This window comes from Fopius arisanus, unplaced genomic scaffold (genome assembly GCF_000806365.1).
Source record: "Fopius arisanus strain USDA-PBARC FA_bdor unplaced genomic scaffold, ASM80636v1 scaffold00079, whole genome shotgun sequence".
Classification (NCBI taxonomy): domain Eukaryota; kingdom Metazoa; phylum Arthropoda; class Insecta; order Hymenoptera; family Braconidae; genus Fopius; species Fopius arisanus.
In genome coordinates, this window is record NW_011887818.1 from 89,775 (window position 1) to 114,604 (window position 24,830).

Consider the following 24,830-nt stretch of genomic DNA (forward strand, 5'->3'; position numbering starts at 1 on the left):
GAACGTGTAATTGAAGATCCAGATGACTTGTAGTTGAAATTTCAAGAAATTTTCAAGTTACTAAAAAATATAGCAGAAATGCACCGTAAATTCAGAATGCTTCGAATCTCAGGTAGATCGTCATGAGTGACTTTAGCCACGGACTTCTATCGATGATTACACATTCACGATCATATTTATGAGTATTAAGTTAATCTAAGTGTGCCACAAGTGTTATGAATTATGGCGTCTCGTCATGGGCTGGACTTCTCAGCGGTAAACAAGGTGAAACTGGTGGTATTTAAGGACGCCATTGCATTCATTACCGCTGGCCAAAACCTGGAGGATTCAGCCACACTTCTGCGTGAGTTCGGCGCTAAATGAGTTCAGCTGGTTTCCAACTGACTGAGCATATAAGAGTGGAGCATTGGACGAAAACCCAAAAATATCATGAAAACTTCACTCTAGACGCTGATTAACACAACATCGAATCAATGAAGATACACACAGAGAAATATTCAATAAAAATTACGTGTATTTTTCATAATTCTGGAGCGAAATGCGGTTGTCGGAAATTTTACGGAGCTGTCACGTAATTTTTATCTGAAGTCACGAAATTTTTCTGCGGTGTTCCGTAATTTTTATCTGAATTATCGGTGAAAAATTACGATACCGTCACATAAATTTTTCGAATCGACTCCGTAATCGATAAACGACCTGAAAGTCCCGTAATTTTTACTAAATATTTCTCTCCGTGTACGCAAGTCAATTACCAGCAGAATCCGACAAACACGATAAGAGAACATCAATTTTGGTGTCAATATTGGAAAGCTGTTGTAAACGAAGAAAAATATTCAGTTGTACTTGGACATTTCCGGATTATTCCGTTGCATAACAATGAGAGGGGGAAGCGAAACTTGAGGGAAACATTAGATTAATTTTCAAGTTCGAGGGCATTCGGTGAATCATTTTTCTTATTACGATTTTCGTGACATCCTCTATGAGTTTGTGGAAAACGGTTTGATGCAATACTGATTCAATGACTCGATTTGTCGGTAAGTCTACTATCTAGCCTAAATTAACTCGAACTGATAAGATTTAAATAAAAAAAAGTGAAACTCATTGTAATATAATTGTACCATAATACGACTTTATCAAATAGGCCTATATTATACCATCTATATCTATTATATATTTCTCATTACGATATTCCATATAAATATTTTATAACTCGGTAAATAGCCAATTGAAAAACTGAAAAAAAAGTCGAGATATTTATCTTTTTCATTTCTGCTCCTCCATTATTAACCATGACAGTTATTATTATTACTACTATTATTATTATCATTATTATTTAGTAGTCAAGTGATAAATTAAAGGGAAATATTCACTCTGACAATTTCCCTGTTGGCAGAGAAATAATCAGTTGTAATACCCCGAGACCTTCAAAATTATCGGATATTTCCCGATCGCTGCCGCGCAGGGAAACATGAAGGAAATGTCCGATTGGTTTGGAAGGTCTAGGGGTATTCGGTGGATTATTTCTCCTATTACGATTCTGGTCCAATCAGAGAGCAGTACTTGTGCTCTCGTAGTATATCCCTTCTACGATTAACTAGCCTATTTGGACAATCTATCAACATCCGGACGCAAATTTCTAACAGATTTCTGAAAAGAAATTGATAAGCTAAGGGAAATTCTCTTTAATAATTTTCCTGCTGCCAGGGAAATAATTAAATCGACAACAACTTAAAGTGTCACGAGACCACGAATATAGAATGGCGATCATCCAAAATCCTGATAAGGAAAAGAATTAGTTGTAATGTACCTAGACGTACAAAATTATCAGCTATTTGCCGAAACATTCCAAAAATATTCGAAACATTCCAAAAATTTCAAAGGTCTTGAGGTAATATAACAGATTATACCTGAGAATTTAATGAAGTGCAAAATCTTTGAAACAATACTTTCTTCATAATAATATGAATTTGCTATTTCGTCACGTGAGGAGAAATATTCAATAAAAATTACGAAACGTAGGTTCGCTTACCGATTACGGAAGTGACTACGAAAATTTACGTGGCGATACCATAATTTTTTGACAGAAAATTCAGACAAAAATGATGAAACAGTTCCATAAAAATTTCCTTAACGACCTTTCTCCAAGGAATTACGGACAACATATGTAACTTTTATTGAATATTTCTCTCTGTGTGGTGATCTGTTGAAAACATACCCACAATTCACTCCTGATTCTCATTCTCATTCTCTTGTTTTGGTCCAATAGTTCACTGGCTGGTCTGATCGATGATACGCCAACAGCGAACACTGCGCATGTTCCCAACTTTGGTATCAACCTGGCTCCTTAGAACACAGACTACATATTCAATAAGCGATTTTCCCCAATAAAAGCAGAAAGCTCTTGCAAAGTGTCATTTAACTCCAATAAACCAGACATTTCTCACACGAACTTTAATAAACAAAAATAAATCAGCAATGACATAGACTGCATTCACATTACTTAATACTGCTAATAAATAAATATATATATACTAACTTTCTACCTACTATATAACTTTCTACACTACTCCTTATCTATAATAATTTAAGCATTTCGCAATAATTATGTACCCATAAATCGCATATGGGTTTTAATCCTTTTTAGTTACTCTGACAGAAAAAAAAAATCAAATTTCCATTGCCTGAATTGGCAAACAAACAGTTGTAAAAAACCCCCAGATAAATATAATTGTAATTTCATGGTGCATCTTAACAGTGAAAAAGAGTTGTGCAAGTGAATGGTTAGTTGACAAAAGAATGAGAAGACAGTTTGTCAATTACAAAACACGGATATAATTATTGTAGAAAAAGTAATAAAACAGCGTAAGAACCGTCCGATGGTACACCCAACGAGAAAATAATTTCAGGTTTGGCAGGAACAAATTGACAGGACAACGCGCATTTACCGTTGACACGAATTACAGCCTTGCTATTCTGCCGTTGACTTCAGCATTGTGGTACAAATTGGTACACGCCCTAGCCCCCGTCGGGCAATACGTCTGTTTTTCATCTCATGTCCGTTATTTACCCTTTCTGTACATCACATTAAGCAACTCTTTCAATTTTTTTATCCTCATTCCTGTTATTTAAAAAGTGTTGGGTCATTTAAACAGAGTGGTTACATCAGGATAGTATCAGTAATACCTTAAAAAGTCTAATAACTAATTATCCTTTGGAGAGGGTTTCCCTGCGTGTGTCCGGGACCATTCTTTAGCCTAGGGGAGTCTTTTTTTTCGTTGATACTGAAACAATTTGGATACTCTGCCACGTGGCGATAGAGCCACGGGTGGCTAGTAATGAGTCTTACAAGTACAAGTAATTGTCTTTTTTTTTTCATTGCACTGCGGAGTTTTGCGGAGTCGAAGCGCCAGACTAGAATAATCAATTGAATGAAAATTTCTTGTCTGAAGAAAATACCTTTCAGATTTGATACAATATATTTTTGTGCTGATATTGTTGATTGAGAGGACAGGCTGTAATCCCTCTGATATTTTGGTTTCCAGGTGTGGTTTCAGAATCGACGAGCGAAATGGCGTAAAACTGAGAAGTGCTGGGGTAGGAGTACCATAATGGCGGAGTACGGTTTATACGGTGCAATGGTACGGCATTCTTTGCCACTTCCAGAAACAATTCTCAAGAGTGCAAAGGAGAATGAGTCAGTCGCACCATGGTTACTCGGTAAGTTTTTTTGTAACTCCTTATAAAATTCATACACTTTTAATTACATTTTTAAAAACTGAGAGCGAGGAAAAAAATTAGAATAAAATGTGGCCAGTTGAATTCATTTTGTTCCTGCTTGTTCGAATGCGACAAGCGGAAGAAGAAGAAAACTCAGTAAATATTGAGGTTCATGTTCATGAGGGGAGGGATAGAGAGAACATAGAATCAATAAGAGAAATAATAAATTTCCAAAAATCACACGGTAAATTTCGGAATTCTTTTCTGTCCGTTCTCTATCAGCGCAATCGTCTAAGACAAGCGGCTTTAGTCAAGATTTCGAAACTAATCAAGAAATGATTGACTGTGGCCCCGTAGGGATGCACCGAAAGTCGATTGAAGCAGCGGAGCATCTCAAATCTGGTGGGGAGGATAGTGGCAATGATCATGCTGGCAGCAGTGGTAGTCCTCATCACAATCATCACCAGGGTGGACCAACCAGTTCAGAGAGTGGACAGGAAAGTCAAGATGGAATGGGCAGCGCATCGACAGGTGAGTTTCAACATATTGATACGTACGTCAATAATCAAGACATACGACAAAAGGCGAGCGACAGGTGTTCTGTATCGAAGAAAACAATTAATACTCAATAGAACATGCAGAAATAGGAAAAACTCGGGCGTTTATAACAATATAAATAATTTCAATCTTCTCAGTTATAGCTTGCCGCAAGCTAAATTCTTTTGTCATGCCACGGTTGGAAAATTACGCTTAAAATTTTAAGTAAGAAAAAAGTTTTTTGACAATTCTTCATTGAGGAATCATTTAATTTCTTGAATATTCTGATGATTCTCAATTGCCAAGTGTTGATCACACTGAAAACCCGTAAAAATGGAGAAAATGCAACCAATAATTTCCCTGAATTTCCAATCCATTGGAGCTTCATTAATAAATCAATTTTTATTAAAGATGAAAAACCCAATTACATTTTTCCTCTAATTTTTGATCAGAAAATTTAGTTTTGCTTCCGAATGGAAGCATTTTTTCTATTTCTACTTCTCAAACATCTCTCGTTCCCTCATTTATATCCAATTTGATTTCTTTTTCTTTCAAAATATTCTTGAAACTCTGAAAAACAAGTGTCCTTTTCACGTTTCATGTCCATCATTAAAAATCGATAGTAATACAAAATTTCAAAAAAATGGTTTTCCATTTTGATTGTCCCTGTATTATAAATTTTTACTTTAAATAGTAAACGTTTATCATTTTACCTGTTATCTTCTTGCTGATACGTGGCAATTTAATAATTTTTTACACATTCTTCATTCTTTTTTTAATTTCCCAAGATCTATATTTCAATTTTCGTTAATTTTTATCGTAAAATTCGTAAAATTCTAGAACATACGGGTAAACCATAGACCTTTTAGATTAAATGAAATAAATAATAGGTTAAACGTGAAGCTCGAGGGTTGGATAATACCTTAAGAATAGTCATTCGACAATCGTGAAGTGATGTCTGGTTAGATCAGCCCGACAAGTCAAAGCCATTTATATCTATGCATGTCTCCCACCATGATGGTTTTGTTCGCATTGTGCACACTGTCAGCGATTGGTAGTGACAGTAATGGGGTTGATATGTGTACAATCAATAGTTTCAATTATGATAAAAATGGCACATTCGAATTGAATAAACACAAATCTCAGTGTTGAATTACGAAAATTTAACTTTAGACATTTTGTTCTATGCATTCTTGATCTTTTTTTGGTTTCCTGGATTGTAAAATTCGTAACCGAAAGTTTTTCACCGATAATTCAGATAAAAATTACGTGACAGTTCCGTACCACTTCCTACAACCGCATTTCGCTCCGGGATTACAGAAAAGACACGTAATCTTTATTGAATATTTTTATTCGTGCGATGCTAAGATTTTTGGTGAGGAGTGGACATCCGTCCAAGTCCAGCTCCTCCCGTATTTTAAAAACCTGAGGCGCCTCAGAGAGGTTTCAGTCCTCAAAATGTTCAGATAAAGATTCTCACGGTTTTTGCTCTGCTACTTCTTTACCATCTTCAATAACAATGATCAGACACAGTTCAACTATCTTCTAATGGAAGGACCCATGCGTCACCATGAAATTGCTTACCTAACTCCATCCGTATGATAAAATCGATGTACGGATTCTCCACATGCCACATTATTATTATTATTATTATTTCAAGTAAATCGCCAAGATGTAAACCTAATAAATAATTATAGGTTTGACAGTCACGCGAAAAATTTTTCTTGTAGCAAAAATTCGAGTTGATCTTTTTTTCTGGGACTCTAGTCGAATCAATAGGTAAATCATTTTTTAAATGAAAATACGACTGTATAGACTCGTAACTAATACTTGCACTACTATTTTCTATCCATTTTAATGTTAATAATTTAGTTTCCTGCCATTGATAGTCATTTAGTGCGCAATCGAAGCAATTTGGCCACCACAAATAATTTCGCTCTGCGCATCAAACTATATGCTGACTCTCCATATTTTATAGTACCAAATGAAATAGTCTGTTTGGAAATACCATAAAATCTGAGCGCGTTGAATAATAAAAATATAATGTTTATGAATAAAATAAGGAAGATAAAATGACACGGTCACCGATTAAAACACAAAACGAAAGAATAACAAGAAAAACTCTGGGACATAAATTTAGTTGAGGGAACAGGAGAAAATACGTCACAATGTATTTTTCGCAGAACTAATATTCCGTAATAATTTTGTAATCATCACTTTTTACCAATTAAAACTGTAAATAATTAATTGTTTGGTTGAAACAGGTGTCGTTCAGGATACGGAACAGTTAAGGAACGAGAGTATCGCATGTCTGAGAGCGAAAGCCCAACAACATCAACTGCAACTGAGTCTGCAGCCAGCATCATCCTCAACAGCTAATGCTAGTACCTCAGCACCCGGAAGCACCTCATATCCGACCGGACCACCGGGCAATACACTTCACGCCTCGGTTTAATTCACAAATACTATCCTATAATCATCTCCCAATAACACCCACTAAGTGCTTGAACCATCGATGTATTGCAACCCGGTTATTTCAATTACCAATGGAGATCCATGCTACTTCATTTCCGTTGAATATCCACTCTAGATGGTGAATTCACATTTCCCGATGGCATTTCTGCAATTAACATCAATACACACTTCTACGGATACACCACTAAAATACCCACACGGAGGGAAATGTTCAATAACAATAACGTAATTCGTAATTCACTTACCCATTATTATGGAAGCGACTCAGAAAATTTTAATCCTGCTATCGTCCACTCTTGGAATATTACACTTGAAATTTCAAATTAAAAAATTGAAATTTTTAACAACGACAAAGTCATGTTAAATATCTCTAGAAGAAGTCATCAATGATTTAATTAATTTCCGGAATATTCTGGTGATTTTCAATTTTTATTTCCGTGAAGACCCGTGAAAATGTTAAAAATTGAGGCAATCATTTTGAGGATTTTTCAATCTATTGACAACTTAATTGCATTTCATGGTAAATCTTTAACATCAATTTAAAAATTCAAGCTTTCATTAAAAAATCAATCATTCTTTAAAATAAAAAACCCTATTTATTTACATTTTTGAGATAAATAAAAATTTAGTGACCGTTTTTTAGGGAAATTTAATTCAAATTCACATAATTGGAAATTCAGATGACGAACTGAAATTTCAATAAATTCCTAATAGTGTAATATTTCACGGACAATTCAGATAAAAATTACAATATGATCTCAATAACATCGACAACACATGTCTAAAATTTCTCGGAAGAAATACGTAATATTTTATTGGACACTAATCTCCGCACATGATGACGAATTACCGTCAATTGATTACGCGGAAATTTTCACCAAACTGTTTTGAATTATTATTATCAACGAATTAAAGGTCTACAAAATGAGGCCTATCATACAGTTCTCATCATTTGGCCTATCACAAGAGAATAATAATAAAAGTGTCTCAATGTTTTGAATGATTTTGCTTTATCGAATACAACTTGCAACGAATTTACTGAATCTAACGAAAAAGAAATCGTGAAATAGTACATCGAAATAATTTCCATTGATTGTTTTGAACTGTTTTCAGTAGCAATTGGCAAGGAGATTCAAAACTAAAATAGATGATTGATAAAGATTTTCAGAAAGAACGAAAACTAGAATGTAAATGAATGACGTGCAAATCTTTTGGACTCAAAGTCCTATACCCCAAGTACTTAACTAAGACGTAACTGTTGTCAAAAGTGCAATATATTGGTATAAGTTTTTTTTAGCGCATAAGGCATCATTGTAATTCCCAAAATGGATGGAATGAGGTAATGAATAACGATCTATGGGTTTGTTAGTCAAAACGAGAATCTACTCCAGAAAACTAAACGAGTGAACAGCAAAATTCTTTTGCTTTTCATTGGTTTCAATTCCTATAAATAAACCCGCCTCACAATTATCCAAACCCACTGTATATAAATATATTATAAATACAAATAAATATAAATAAATGAATGAATATATGAATATATAAATTTATAAATAAATGACAAATATATGTGGTTAAAAAAACGCGTCAGAGCGGACAGGTTCTCGTGGCTTTGTCGAAATAAACGTGAGTGATAAAGACAAAAGTTCACTGGTAGTAATAATTATTAGTGAAATGTGAACTATTGGACCACGGCCTGATTATTCTCAATGGTGGAGTGGCTAAAAAAAATATTAGGCAGTGTGAGCGAGAGAGAGAGAGAGAGAGTGAGAGACTCGTGATTCTCCTGTTTTTATTTTTTTATAAGTTGCTGAGGCAACTATAATAATATTGATGGAATGTGATGGTGAAAACGCCTCGTTGATGTAGAAACTTAAGACATTTCCAAAAATCCCCGTGTAAAAATTGAGGAAGAGAAGAAGAAACTATTGAAGCAAACCATTTTTTTAAATTTTGTATGTTATATTTAAAAAATTATGGGAATTCTCCAGGGACATGAAGAAATTATCGAATCATTCTGAATATTATTAATTCGATATCGCGAGAATTTCAACGTTTTGACGCGAATGGATACTAGACTAGACCACGTAAGTTAATGACGTATTATTTAAACAATCGAATGACTGGGAAAAAGTAAAACTAAAATGGAAATGATATGTTCTCAGAACATTGAAACAATGGAAACAGTTGAAAAAAATGCAAATATTACTCAATTCAAGAGACAGATGTGATTGCGTAAGAGGAAAGATAATGAATAAATATTCGGGGAAGAGCATGCATGAAAATTTTTATGGAATTCCAAGATTGTGTGACAAATGACTAGATGATTTGTAATCATGAGAAGCTCACACCTGTTATATCGGCTCTGCATCCAAAGATGTTTTCATACATGATATTCCTTTCGACGTTACCTTTTCTTGCGAATTAAATGTCTCTGCCGCATGCGTAGTAGTCGGCTAGTGTACTTAACAAATAAAATTTCTGAAAAAAAATATTAACACCCATTTCTTTCACATGATTTTGTATTTTTTTATTTATTTATGCCCCTTCACTGCATTCGTTACATATGATCCTAATAATAAAGAACAATATATTAAGCTGAACATTTTCATGTATTCAAATGGAATATCGATTGAACCATTATTAAATATTTACAAAAGTACAAAAGCTTTTACCTATTGATACCTACACATCAATCTATAGTAGTGTGAGCTCGATTTATACGGTTCTTCAAATCTGAAAAATTACCAAAAAAATTGGCTCATTAGCTACTTTTGTTTTTGCTCAATTGTCATTTTTTGTGGAAGTAAAAAAAGTCAGACTTTGTATATTTCAAGACAACATTCGAGTTATCACTTCATGTAGGCCTTTATTGTGGTAAACAATGAACTTATGAGACTTCATGAAAAGTATCCGAAGCCGTTGAATATTGGTCCAATATAAAACAGTACAAAAAATTTCATTAAAATTGACATAAAATACAATCCTTACATCCATGAAAACTTCTTACCCCGACGCTAAAATGACTAATGAATGACATGGATAATGAAAAAAGGAATAAATATATTCATGATTTTATATACATTATCAATGAATGAATGCAGCCCTGTCACATATTTCATACAGACTCTTGGATTAAACTTTTCTTCTTTCTATACATATATCTAAACTATTATAGTATATCTATATTCTTACATGAGTTTATATTTTATTATCATTTCTAAAAAACAATCTCTTCCGCATTCTCTTACATTTCCATTCCTTTTGTATTGAATTGAAAATTTCAATACGGTAATAATTCAGATGGTAATGAATCTCGATATGTTCATTTTTCCAATCAATCACATTTCAAATATTTGCCACATAAATATCAGACCTGGATAAAAAACTTTCCAGTTTTAATTATGAAAAATCTTGACAACGACTCTAGAATATATGACTTTATTACCTACTTATCATAGATAACCGTATCCGGACGATACGATATAAATCGTATGTTGTTGTAGCCCGAGATTTTCAATCGTTCAAACAAGAATATTTTTCAGGTCTATATCTCACAGTCTATCCTCAATCAGCCACCCCGATCGCAAACAAGTTTTGACATTACGCGATAAATTGGGTTTTCTACCCATCCTCCACACGAACAGAAAAATTCGATTAGAATTACCGGAAAAATAAAGTGGAAATAACATTTCAAACTGTAATGAATAAATCTAGAATTTTCTATGAGATTTTAATTGTGCGGCCAAAATTATGTGACAATTTCGTCCGTTTTTCAGTATGGACTTGAAAAATTACTGAACGTTTCAGATTTATATTCTACCATGCCTATAAAACTGACAGAAAACAATTCCTTTCTTTGAATTACGTAAATCGTTCCGTAATTTTTACTGAATAATTGCCTCCGTCCAGAGGGAAATATATAATTCTACAACATGAAAGATATACCATGTAATTTCGATGCCGGTTACCATCAGCGTAGAAAATTTTAATTCAATTCTATCTTAGGGTAAAACGTTTATTCCTGAAAAATGAAATTCTGGAACACTCTATCATTATGTTAAACATGGCGTAATAATTTACTTTTCTCAAAATAAACCGTTCACCCTAAGAAAAAATTGAATTTGAAATTTTCCTTAGTGATGATCACTCCAACGAAGGTTACCATTAGAGTATAATATTTCAATCTAATTTTTTCTTGCGGCGAAATGTTTATTTCTGAAAAATCAAATTCTTAAACGCCTTATAACGCCCTTACGCAGGGTATAACAATTTTGGTGGAAAAAGTAAACACTTCACCCTAGAAAAAATGGAATTCAAATTTTATACTCTGATGATACCGTTAAAGTTACATGGTCCCTTGAATTAAATATAAAATATACCAGATCCAATTACATTGTTGGAAAGCTATACGTGAATTTTCAATTAAAAAAACTTGAAATTTTTAACGACAAATAAGGTGGAATTTCTGGCCAATTCTGCTTCGATGAATCAGTTAGTTAATTTCTCGAATATTGTGGTAATTCTCTATTTTCAAATCCATATAAAAAATCGTGCACTGAAAAACTGTGAAACAATTGAAAGGTCAAACAATAATTTCCAAAATGCTTATGAAAATTCGCGTTTTCATTGAAAAATCATTTGTTATTTAACACGTAAAACCTAAATCTTTGCAATTTTTAAAATAAATGAAGAAAATTTAATGGCCCTTTTAAATTGAAATTTAATTTGAACTTGTCTAACGTAAAATTCAGATGACTTTTTTGTTTGGCGAAAATTTCGAGAGATTTTTAACTGATGAGGAGACAGGTAAATAATGTACCGATTACCATAGATATCAAGGAGATGGGGCCATCTAGTGGCGTTCTCGTGAGTCTTCACGATGAATACTATGACGACGAGGTTCTTGACCACTCGGGGTAACTGGACGACGTTTGGAACGTTTGAATTTAGCAATATCTTCACCAAATACATCGCCAGTTCGTAGCGCTGAAATGAGATCATCGAATTCTCCTTTATTATCCCCAGAGCCGTTGGCATTGACTTCATTTTTCTTATTCAAAGCGATACTATTCAAAATTCCTTCACGCGAATTTTTCCTCTCCATCGTTCGTTTCTTTAACTGAAAATTCAAAAAATCACTAATGAGTCGAGAGAAAATATATATAATTGAATAAATTTGAGCATTAGCTTTACCTCTTGTTCTTGTTTAACTCTTCGTTCCTCTTCCTCAACTTTTTTCCTCATATTTTCAACATCTGATCTAGCTTCTGCGAGGGCCTGTAAGAAATTTTCGAAAATACCAAAAAATTCATCAGGTTGGATACCCGCAGAATCTTCGCCGAATAATCTAACTGCTCTGTCAAATCGGGTCTTCATATCCTGGAAGAGATCTTCAGCTTCTGCTAATCTGCAAGTGGCTTGTGCTTGGAAATCCCTCATAGCTGGCAAAAACATATCACCCTGCAGTACTTGTACTTGCCCTCTATGGAATTCTGATATAAAAAAAAAACAATGCAATGAAATAATTAGCGAATTGATGTGAAGAAATTGTGATGCGTTGGGGAGAATTTCTCGAGTGAAAGTACACGTTTCAGTTTCTTTATTACCGATTTCACGTTGAACATCTTGCAGGCCATTTTTCAAATTAGCAACTTCCTTTTGAAGATCAGCCATACTGACTCTAGCCGCTGTTCTAACATGCGGCATGTCCTCTTCAATATCCAAAACTTCCCGGAATCGCGTTTCCAACATTTGCACAAGATAATGCAGCAAAGTAGTGCCTTTGGAACATGAAGATTTTGTGTCGACGAGCCGATTCAACGAGGCCAAACGAAAGCCACATGCATTGCCTCGGGCATTTCCCCGATTGACGTAATTTCCGAGTGCAAGAACCAGTTCGAGTAACTTCCTCAGTCTTCGAGATCTCGCAACCTGCCTACTTGCTTCAAGTACCGCTCTCATCCTTGGTGTTAACTCTGCAATGCTTGCCGAGAATTTCTTCTTGTAATGCAGCGATCTGAGACGTTGCTCGTAATGTGGCACCCTGAAATACCATAACACCAAATTATTCATCATCATAGTCAAACATTCCATTTCCACCCTGTAGTAACTTGTGCTCTAGAAAATCCCATTTGTGCCATATTTTCATAACTCATTATACATTCAGAAATACTCGAAGAAATCCATTTCTTGGATTCTATCTCTTCAGACCATCACCCTATACGAGACGAAATAATGCATATTGTTTTCCATTTCTTTTAAATCACCAAAATTAATGGAAATAAGTAGCAGAAAATTTTGGAAAGTATCAAATGAAGTGGAAGTCTTATTCCAATAAAGATAGAAAAATAGGTAGCTTAGTCGTCCGCCACTTGAAATTTATCAATTCCGTACAAAATTTCCTAAGTTTTGAACAAAGTTTGCACATTAAAAAAATAATAATTTTCAACGTAAAAATCTCGCTAGAATCAACAAAATAAATCGGTATAAAGGCATTATGATGCAGTAGTTCATGATTTGAAGAGATAGAGTACTATAAATTGAGTTGTTCCGGTATTTTTGAAAAGACAACTTAAGACCAGAAATTGCTACGTCAAAAAGTAAAAAGAACAAAAAGCTCCGATCACATACTTTGAAATTTGATAAAGGAAGCAGTCAGCCCTGCTTTGAAGATCTTTGTGATTCATATCAAGCAAAGCAGCCTCTTCCGAGGACGGTATGTACTTCAACAGTTGCTCCACCATATCAATATGAAGGATATTTTGCTGGTCCATCGACAGAATGGTCCGTGTAATTTCATTATCCGACATTTTCAATTTTGATAGTAAAATCGTGCAATTTTGCGCCCGCCTAGAGTCAATAACCGCCATGTTTCTCTTATTCTTTCCCAAATTGCGGAGATCTTCGATGGATCCTTCAGTGGGTACCCCATTTTTCTGATAAGCGCAGAATATTTTATCTATCGATTCCAAATCCATAACGTGATATAGTTTTGAATCATCCAATTCGGACCAAATGGTGCCTTGCAACTTCTGCTCTGGAATTTTTGACCAATTGAATGATTTGAGGGGATTACTCGGTTGCGGTACATTCTTTATAATCTCAACTTTCATCGGTGGCGGTGCTGCGGGCATTAAACACGGTGGAGGAGGCGGTGCAAGTGGTGGAGGTGGCGGTGGTGGTGGTGTTGGTTTCGCCTCAACTCTCTCAACGACTTCGTCGTCAACAATTTTTATTGTTGCCTTGGCATCATCTGGCAAGCTACCAGACGCTACCAATTGCTCCAGCCTCTTTCTCTCCAATTTCTCATTGTTTATTTGCCGTGAAAGTATCTCAATATTATCCTGAAGTTCGGAGATTCGTTGTTTCGTTTCAATGTGCATCGAAGTTTCTTTTTCGAGACGTTCTTTAATTCTAGCCAGACTCGCTTCAATGTCCTCCTTTTCCTGCGTCCTCAGATCCAATTCCTGCTCTTTCTTCGCCAATTTCGTTGACATATCGGTATTCTCCCGTTCTAGTTCGTCAGCTCTTTTTCTAGCCGCCACGAGTTCTTCTTCTTTAGCCAGTAAATGGACTAGTTCTTTAACATTAATATCAATGGGAGCAACGTCCGGATTTTTTGTTGCACCTGGCTCATTACTTTCGGATTGTAATATAATTTGCTGAATGATACGATCAAAGAGCAGCCAGTGCTGTGGATGAGAACCATAATCGAGCGGGAGTAACAGACAGTGTTCAAGTAAACTGAGAAAATGCGTATAAGCTGCTGTATGGCTGAGCTTTCTCCTTAACAAATCGAACATTGCCGTTGCGCTCTTTGTATCAACGTGCTCCTTCTCGAACTTTCTTGCCAATTCCTTTTCATCCTCATTCCTCACCATTTCAAAGAAATCCAAATGTCTATCCAGTGTCTCGTTCTCGTATTTTCGAAGTTTTTCAATAATCGGTTGAATACCGAGCATCAATAGTTCATATCTAAGATGAAGTCGAAATTCTAATGTCACCTGTCCTGGCCCGTAATTTAGAACTGCATTTATAAATGACATGATGGCAGTTTTCAAGGACAAATTGTCCTTGTAAATTCCAAAATTCTTGTCTAAATCATTAATTATGCTTTGAAATCGTGCTCTCTCTGAGTGATACTGTTGAAAATGTAACATTGCTTCTAGAACTTTACGATGACCACCAGGCACTAGGCAGACAGCGCCTAATATTTCCAATACGGATATTTTCGCCTTGATATTTTCAGTCGCCAGCGACTGAGAAATAGTATTTATCGCTGTTAGATGAGCCAGTACATGTGCTCGTCCATTCTGAAATTACCAAATTGTCAAATAATTTTAAATACTTGAAATAAATGAAAAAATCATCGTTTCAGTACAGAAAGCTTTCAATTACCGAATTATTCATCAGAGCCTTCAGACATCCAATGACACTCGTGTGCAGATTATTGTGGGTAGCTTCAACATCAATAGTCCCTAAGACCTGAAGAAGTGCATTCAAACCGTCCAATTCAATGAATCTCAGGACAAAACTATGGGGCTGCGTCCTGAGAGCCGTTTTCAGAGCTTCCACTTGCCGCATTTGGTTTGCTAGTTCTTCGGTGTCCTCCGAGAAAGGTGTCTGCAAAAAATAACAGCAAAGAGGGTTCAATGATAATCTCAATGTAATAAATCAGGACAGATAAAAATTTTATCATAAAACAAAGTCACAAGATAACTTACACTTGCTATCACTCGTACTCTGTTAATATAATCCTCAGGATCGCCACTGAGATCTGTAGTTCGCAGCCCTCCATTATCCAAACTGTCATTTCCTTTTCTCGAGCAATAAATCTGCCATTTCTTATTAGCTGGAAGTGCTAAAACTGCTTGGCGATTTGCCTGCGTAAGGTCGAGCTCATCAACGAGTTCCAAAAACATTTTATTCAATTCTTCTTCAGCTGGCATTGGTAGAGTTGGTGTCATCGCCTGAAGCGTGAGCGTACCCGTTTGTTCCACCACACAGTAGGTAATCTCCGGCGGTTCGTCATCCTTTTTTAAAAAAAAAGTGAAGGAAAAAAAATGATCAATTAATTTTCTCAAAACCGGTTCCAACCACCTATAGGAAAATATAATGAGAAATTGACAATTAATCATTTTGATATGTTACTGGATGGGGCCGATATGCTGTGCGCAGTGAATTGCAGAGCAATAAAGGGATTGTCATCGGGAGAATTTTGTGGGGAAGATGATTCAACATCATGCCAGTTTGCTTCTCGCAATTGCCGGCATCACCAAAGGTCAGGGGACCGGCTCTCCTCTCTGGGCCGCTGACATTCCTCAAGTACTTTCACACGTGACTAGGAAATTGCCCTTTCAGAAGATTGGTACATATATTGTTCAACGAACGGTTGCATGCTAACACTAGTCCCATGCAAATCTTTACGCTCAATCTTTCACATTTGTCCGTACCAATCCAACATCTCCACATTCAGATTTAACTTTACCATTTTTAGGCACTCACTGTCGCCTAAAATATCACCCATTTACCGTTTTTACCTGCTGTTTGTTAGCATGATCCTTATTCAGGGGAGTGCGGGATAATATGAGCATTTTTTTTATTTAAAATGGTGTAATAGCAATTAACGCAGTCGAATGTCTTTCTCGAATCACAGAATGACTGTGTAAAATAATAAGTGCCTTGTTGAAAATCATTTAATTATTATCAGATTTAATGTCAAACTGAACCTCTTGAAAAAATGAAATTTTAATTATTTAATGACGTAATAAATTTAGGATAAAAAAGCGTCACTGAAACACAGCCAATGAGAATTTCGAGCCCATTCGATTATCTACATTATTATTAACGATATTTAATTAAAATTGAATATTATATTAAAATAAAAAATGGAACAATTTTAAATGGGAGTCCTTTCTATTCTAACATTCCATATAATTTTATTCTTTAAATAAACACTTCAATGAGATTCATTAATCAATATGAATTAAAATAGAATTTATCATGGCCCCTGGTGAGATATTAATATGTCTTCAAAAATCGATTTTTCATCGATACCTCGAATAGTTGCTATTGAAAGGGAATTAATCATGGTCGAAAAATCTGGTATCGATTATCTCTACATATCATCAGATTATCATGCAGACCCCCTTACCCGTTCTCCAATTACGAGCTATTGTTTTTGAAAATTTTTTTTTCACTTTTTAGTCATTTATTTGCATGATGACGTTGAGTGATTGCTATATGGAAAAAAGTGGAGTAAACGCTCATAATTAGTTGTTATCACGTATCTATTCAACCTCGTAAAATTCCCCATTCAATTTAGATTAAGTCGTTTTAATTTAGATCGTATCCACTAATTACAAAATGTTCAAATGAATATAATAATAAGAAAGACAAAAATAATTATCCAATTTATTTTCAACGACTGCTCTCAAATAAAATATATGCAATTACCCATTTGTTTCGTTTACTAATTCTAACAGTATCCAACATTTTTCGTCGGTTCAACGAGATTATAAAAAAATCGAATGATAATAAAAATGCAAATTTATAAGAAGATTCTCTCGGAGATTTCTGGGCCTAATCTTCTCTTGGCTTTTACCGTACCGGGTGATCATAAAAACACTAAAATATTTAGCTGTGGGGTTGTTATGTATTTGAAATGACCTCAAAAGAAATGATAATATAAATTGAGTCCGACCACTGACATGGAAGAGAGACGATGAGAGAGATAATGGGAATGTCTTTAACTCTCAAGGAGCCAAGGTCAACTGGATGCAGGTGAGGATGTTTTTCTTACACTAACAAGTATCTTTCTTCTTTATCGTATAAGTCCGCAGGGTAGCTCTAGAACGTGTCAAAGACCTGTGGATATAATTCCAGCTAAATCATTTATCATTTCTACGAAATGTCTCCCTTATTCCCTCTTTCGTATTTCCACGCCTCACCGAACAGAGGAGTGTAATCAAAATTAGGTGGAATTTCGTTTTTTTAAAAAAAAGCTTCCTTCAAATTGAATTAAGTCTGACATCAGCTGTGATTTTTCCCTTTTGTTTCTTAGTCATTTCAGGACATTTCATTGTGACGTATTTTTTATCGAAACTCTAATTGCAATTTTTTCAGGAAACAGTACGAGAGAGAATAAAGTTGCCGGTATTCTGAGAAGTTCTTTTACGCTATGTCGTGTGGTAATTGTGAGGGTTCATCTACACCGTTAGGATCTGCATGGAGAGCAGCAACAGTTACATTTTACAGTGTCATCATTTTTTCTCTGCAAAAGTTAATTTTCAAATAACAATCTGTGAAACTTCGAGACTAAAACGGGAAGCGGCGATTTTTTAATTAAATAACATTCCACTTGTTCATTACGTTTCGAAACGCCATTTTTATGGTGCATATTTTTAATTTCACTAACATCCCATTGTGTAATTCACATGAAAAACTGAAACGCATGGATGATTCAAACACTTGAAATTTTAATTATATGAAGAACACACAATTCTGATGTTTACAATTTGGATTTTTGTTCTTTAACAATCTGAAAACAATCCAATGAGACTAATTAACGTTTTTCAATTTTAAGTAAAAAATGGCTGAAATCAGATTTATCGAAATAGATCCTAATGATGAGAGGATTTATTTGTTTAAACAAATGAATTCTCATTTTTTCTTAGAACGAACAGTTTAGAAATTATTCGTCTTTGCGTACCCGATTTTTTGTCGGAATCTACAATCATTCTTGGGAACAACAAAATATATGGAGAAAAATATTCAATAAACATTATAGAACTTATACTATATTATTCCCTCACCAATTAGGAAGATGATTAAAAGAATCCACAGTTTTCCATTTTTTTACAGAAAAATCAGATAAAAATGATTGAAAGCTCCAGAAGAATAATCAGAAATAGTTTCAAAAAATGCCGGAAAAATGTTATCAAAAAAAGATTCTTGATCATTAAAAACATTCGGGATATTAGCACTAGGAATTATCCATTTTAATCATTATCGACCCCTAGATAACGTTTACTATTTCGTTAACGTTTCGTTTCACTGAACACGGGGGTCACCAGAACCAACATCTAAATACGAACTAGTTAGCAGGAGAAAAGGAATTCCGACCACACGACGAGGAATTCATTAAAAAATTACCTTAACAAGAAGTAATAGCGTAACATAGTGGCAATTTAGGAGATTTTACCATAAACGCCATAAGTAAAATAATCTGCAATGAATTTGAATTTTTACATAGATTTTCTGGTGAAATTTCGTGGATTGTCATTGATTACTATTTAATTACTAGCTGTACTAGGTGTTAGCGTAAGTTATATAAAATAAATTCCTCTGGACACGTCACACCCCGCCAGGCAAATTAGTCCCTCAGAATTTCTACAAAATATGTAGTACAAGTTTATTTGCCAATGTAATTCTCACTTATATCTGAAAGTCTCGCTCCTAGAATTGACGAATATTTGTTCACGAGATGACCTGTATCTTAATTGAGGCCAACCGTTTGGTAATTCATAACAGAACACTTGGATTCTCACATCGCGGAAGTGGCCATTCGATTATTATCTCCTTCAGAAATTACGGAGTCATCGCATGACTATTCAAAAAGAACAATAAAAGATATACGCGTAGTACTAAATCATTTACGAACAGATATTTCTACGGAGGGCAAATTTCCAGGCATGGTATTTTCCTTTGGTAATACCCATGGGGTATACCGATTTCGCTATATACAGATCGTTACAGGTCTACATTATTGGAATGCCAAAGAACTTGTTGGACATGAATCGTTTTCTTGATTTTATCAGTAAGTGCGAAGGTTAGCATTGATTTTCCTCATTTCTCAATTGGAAAACATCCTCAATCTTTGAATTTATATATTCATACAACCAACAAAAAATTCTCCATGAATTAAATTGATTAATCAATATAATAACAAATATAATAGTACGTTTTCATGCCAAAAATCCCTTTCGCTCAAATAATACATTTAATTTTGTTTAATTTTCGAATGGTGTCTGCTTTTTTCCTCGGGGTAATTTATTCCATATGTTCCATATAAAAAGGAAAGCATACGAAATTAATAAATTACATTGCACCCTAAATACCCCAGCGGCTAATAGCAATTATATGGATTTAAAAAAGTCCGGATATATTTTTTTGCACGGGTTAAATGGAATAAATCGCCCTGAAGGAAAATGCATAAAACATTTGAAACGTAGGGAAAATGGAATAGATTTTTTTAAAATCACAGTTTCTTCCATCTTTATTTGCTTTATGGTGATTGTAAAATATCTAGACGAACATTTCGAAAACGTGAAAGGAGAGATTGAGACAGTAATTAAATAATACTCATGGTTCAAAGCGGAAAAAAATTAATTCCGAGCATCGGGTTTACTTTTGCAGTGAACTTTTGTTTAAAGGTTTATCTCTCATCGGATTCTTTTTCTGCTACGAATAGGTCTCTGGGATTAACATTTTTTTAATTTACATTTTGTATTTAAGAAAATCCAATTAATTACTCATTATATAAAAAACTATCCATAATTTCCGGTAGAATTATTTAATTCGTTTAATTTTCTTTTAAATTCCACGGCAATGAGTGGAGAAGAAGATTATGATAATGAACTTGATTTTAGAAATACTATTTCTCTCTCGCTCTCTCGGCCCTTCTCAGTCAAATAACAAATAGAATTGGAAAAAACCGCGTTAAGAAATTTTATGTTTCGTCGGTCGAGGAAAATTTATTGACAAGAAGAAAGCAAATTTTCATATTGAAATATATATAATGTGAAATTCGAAAACCATTAAATCGATTCAATGAGAATTGATTTCATTAATTGCTTTTCCCGACTGTTTCTCACGATTTCGTCGGAAAATTGGTACTACATACTTTCCACCCTCGACAGCTTGAAAATTACTACCGAAAAATATTAGCTGGGCTGTTGGAATGCGTTTTTTTTACTCGAGTGGTTGGCCAATTCGCGCCTTCGATTCGAATGCCAACCCCACACAAGTAAAAAAACCCCATCCCAACAATTCGGGAATATACCATTTCGTAATAAACAAATTATTCTTATCTTCTCTGGAACAAATACAGAAATTCTTGATGAAATTTTACCCTTTCTCAGTATTCAATATTTTCTTACTGTCAAGGTTCCGCTGATAAGTTTCTGAATTCAACTTAAAAAAACGATTTGTGAAGACGAAAAACGTTCTTTCACTTCATGTTGTAAATAAAAAAAAAGAAAATGAATATATCTTGAACGTTAATTTTGTTCCTCAGTAATCGAATTTTCTTTATACTACAAAGGCAACTCGTTAGTGCAGTTTAAATCATTTCCTGGTATGCATAAACAAATAAGACAGTAGCTTTGATGATTCGTAAGATTCCTTTTACTCTCAATAAGCAGAAAATAACGAACCAATTTCATGGCGTGTGAAGAGCGAATAATAATTCTCTTATTGTTGAATGTAGAATGAAAATGAAATTACTATACGCATCATACACGCGATGTAAAGTTACTCTTATTTTCTAAAACCAACTGTCTCATTTCTCGATTCTTTTAAAATTTACCTGGAGACAACCGCAAAACGATTTCTTCACTCTCGACGGCATTGTCTGGCAGTGTACGACAAAATCTTTCACAGGTTGAGGAGTTTTCCGAGGACAGCTCGGCAATCTCTAAAAAATAAAACAAAAAGAGATAATTAATACCTGCAGATACAACTCCGTCAGTTCCGTATTGTTTATTTAATAAACGAAAGCGGAAGAGAATACCATTTTCAATCGAGCGAACAATTCCATTGCTGATGTAACAATGTGATGATTCTACGCGTAACTAAAACGAGAATTGTCGTCACTTCAGAGATCATTCCATGAAGTCATTCAAATATTCCACTTTTTTATCCATTTCTGCTCAAGCGAGATAATAACAACTGCACAGAGTGAACACAAGCAGCGTAACATCACAAAAAATCTTGAATATCTCTGTTATCTCCCGTGACATTATTCTTACAGATGTGTTTTCATCATATGCAAAATTATTCAACAAACGTATCTCGTATTGCCACATGTTATCATATTTAATATCTTATCTAAGTTCTACAGTTAGATTGTGTAAATAGAGAAGAACTAGATTAAACGATACGAAGAATTTTGGTTTTCCACTAAATTTCAAGGAGAATAATTGTACAACTACACGATCTTGATGGCCCAGTCTTCGATGTACTCACATGCCAGACACGTTGATCATGTATGTCAAGCGGAAATTCCCATATACACCTAGGGTATGAGGTCGAGACGGTAATAAATATGTGTGACTGGAAAAATTTATATATAAGGGACACCGGGGCATAATAACGTATGTAGAAGAAATTGAACGCAGAGAGAAAAAAAAATAGTTTTCTCAAGAATTCATTTACTTGAGGAAAGTCTATTTTTTCATAAAAGTTGTATTTCTGCACTGAATCAGCTTTAGGTGATCTCGACTAGATGTTAATAATGTTGGAAATATTTTCGATGTTAACACGAACAAGCGATTCGTTGTAACAGGTCGTAGGAAATAATGAAAATACTTAGGCTATTTATGACCGAAACAGCCCAGCACGTGGACCCACCCCATAGACAAAGGGCCTTGTCTTTGGGGCAGACCTCAAACCCTGGACGAAATCGTGAGTAGAGACATTCTTTAACGAACTCTTGAGCAAGCGACATTGGACATTAACAACCCAGCTTCCATTATATCGAATCTTTAACTAAACTTTAACTGTTAAAAATAAATGAAAGGTCGAGTCATCCAATAAAATTGTTGACGATATTATTCCTCCTACAATAATGATAATTTATACCAATTTTTTTATACCAATGAGGAATTAATCTGTATTAATTATAATACATTATAATAAATAGATTACATATGTAATCGTAACCAAATAGATTCTCGGTTATGTATAGGAGTCAGTGCAATTAAATCTGGGAAGCTGAATCTATGTAATTTGAGCAACTTCAAGTCATGAATATATTTATCATGAATATATTCATGTTAAATATATTTGATATCGAGCTAGATAGATAATAGATTTAATTGTTCAGTTGTGTGAACAAAATATTTACAAATGCACGAACAAAGTGAATAGACAAAGATAAAACAGAAATGAAAGCGAAAAGAAAAGCTTCAGGATGAAGAGTGCTCTGAGAAAGATGCAGCTGATGATGGAAATGATAGCTACAGTAGATCATCCAATTACCGATAATTCAAAATTATTTACATGAATTTTACATTTTCGATGTGATTATACCCCGGTTTGTTTTAGTTATAGTAGCTTTCCGCAGTCTCAAGTATTAATTAAAAATTGACACCGAACGTACCTGAATAAATTTCAACAGCAGATGCTAACCGATATTCATTAATTTTTAAAAAATCTCTACTTTCTCATAGTAAAATATATATAGCCGCTTCAACCAAATGAGAGAGATTTTTATTACAAATGGAAAACTGTCATTGGACTTCCGACTACTGGGATAGTAAATGGATAACGTGTGGCAATCACGCAAACGCATCTGAGTCTGTTACATGCTGTGCCTCACTCAAATAGGCACGTGTTATACATCGGCCCATTACTTTTTTGCCAAAGTATTCTCACCGGAAATAATAATCGCCTGTTTCAAATGCGTGGAGAAGTGGTCAAGTGGAAGATTCTCCTTTCATTTACACCGCGTGAACAGAGCCAATTTGCCGATGTAACTAAATAGGAAAAAAACTAATCTCTTTCCCATCTTTAAATATAAATACAATAGAAAATATTGTTATCGCTTTATTTTTTCTGTAGAGTGAAATTTGGATGTAGAAGGAACAGTTTTCCTGTTCCCACGTTTTTATTAATATCCAATATAATTGAGTAGTAAGTTGTGAAAGGTAACAGCTCGTGTTGTTCTCTAGTTGAGTTTTTAACGAATATCTTGGAATCTATGAGAGACAGAGAAATTTTTTTTAAAACATTTTTGTAAAGTGCAATGTGAGCTATAAAGAAGGTAATACTAAAAAATTTATTATCTGTCTTAGATTGAGATATATTCCTCAAAAACTGACCTAGTGCATAGATCGACTTATAATTTTTTTTGGCATTCACGACAGAATTTAAAAAAAATCTATTTCAGCCTTCATTCATTCACTCATTGACATATTATTCAATTTAGTAGCATCCATTCTTCTCTCTTAGAATTAACCAGGACTTATAAAATTCTGGCCGAATTTCTAGATTTTATGATAGTGATGTAGAATCCTTTGACTTTTTTATAAACGAAAAATATTTTGAATGCTTGCATGAATTCCCAGAGTTGAAAGAAAAACAATAATTATCAACATTACCCGTTGTAATAAAAAAATTAATTGTAACGTAGATGAAGTATCAGGAATATGGTAATTAAATAAATAACAATAACAATAAGCGATAATACAATCCCATAAATACGAATAAGATTAATGGAAGAATGAATGAAAACAAAAATGATGCGCAAACTTCAATGAAGAATTAATACAAGATAGAATGTGTCAGAAGGAGAAAAAGTTTTGAAAATTTATAACATTTATAACAATAGACTGATGAGAATTAGTGATAAAATAATAGAAAGACCAAACGTAACCAGTCGTCTGCTACTTCTTTCAACGGGAAAAAGCGATTGCACCGGAGTGTCTGAATAGAACTAATGCAAAATTCGCGTGACGAAATTTTCACTTGAGACAATTGACTTTCACCTTGACTGAATGACACTTCACACCTTGAAAGAAATTATTTTTCGTAATGTCCTCAACAAATCATAAAAAAACAGTAATGTGACGATATGATTCAGCTTTATGATGGCTCATCACGAAATAATACGAAAGTTTGATTCGCTCAGGAAACAGCTGTTACGTAGGGCTACTTATCCCCGCGATCTTGACATTCCTAACATACGCACTGAAGAAACTGATCGTAAAATTCGAATTCTGAAACGTCATTTACATAAGATAAATTACAGGATTAAAAATGTTAATTATACGAAGAGAAATGTTCAATAAAAATTACGTGTCTTTTCCGTAATTCCG

At 34.3% G+C, this 24,830-nt stretch overlaps 2 protein-coding genes across 5 annotated transcripts in view; one reads left to right on the top strand and one right to left on the bottom strand.

Moving 5' to 3' along the window:
• LOC105270178 (visual system homeobox 1-like) overlaps window positions 1-7,302 on the top strand; it is a 73,112-nt gene extending 65,810 nt beyond the window's left edge. The window contains exons 3-5 of the mRNA XM_011310941.1: window positions 3,543-3,717; window positions 4,075-4,248; window positions 6,519-7,302. Coding sequence (XP_011309243.1) covers window positions 3,543-3,717; window positions 4,075-4,248; window positions 6,519-6,709 — 540 coding nt within the window. The 3' untranslated portion in view covers window positions 6,710-7,302. The remainder of the gene's footprint in view (window positions 1-3,542; window positions 3,718-4,074; window positions 4,249-6,518) is intronic.
• Window positions 7,303-9,244: 1,942 nt separating this feature from the next.
• DAAM (disheveled-associated activator of morphogenesis-like protein) overlaps window positions 9,245-24,830 on the bottom strand; it is a 54,476-nt gene continuing 38,890 nt past the window's right edge. For 3 of the 4 annotated variants that reach the window (XM_011310859.1, XM_011310860.1, XM_011310856.1), the window contains exons 2-8: window positions 21,320-21,427; window positions 15,456-15,764; window positions 15,130-15,354; window positions 13,363-15,044; window positions 12,339-12,775; window positions 11,926-12,224; window positions 9,245-11,851 (exon numbers count right to left, since the gene is read on the bottom strand). In XM_011310859.1, coding sequence (XP_011309161.1) covers window positions 11,585-11,851; window positions 11,926-12,224; window positions 12,339-12,775; window positions 13,363-15,044; window positions 15,130-15,354; window positions 15,456-15,764; window positions 21,320-21,361 — 3,261 coding nt within the window. In that variant the 5' untranslated portion in view covers window positions 21,362-21,427 and the 3' untranslated portion in view covers window positions 9,245-11,584. Of the gene's footprint in view, window positions 11,852-11,925; window positions 12,225-12,338; window positions 12,776-13,362; window positions 15,045-15,129; window positions 15,355-15,455; window positions 15,765-21,319; window positions 21,428-21,523; window positions 21,632-24,830 lie in introns of those variants that run through there. The other variant, XM_011310858.1, reaches the window with a different exon arrangement.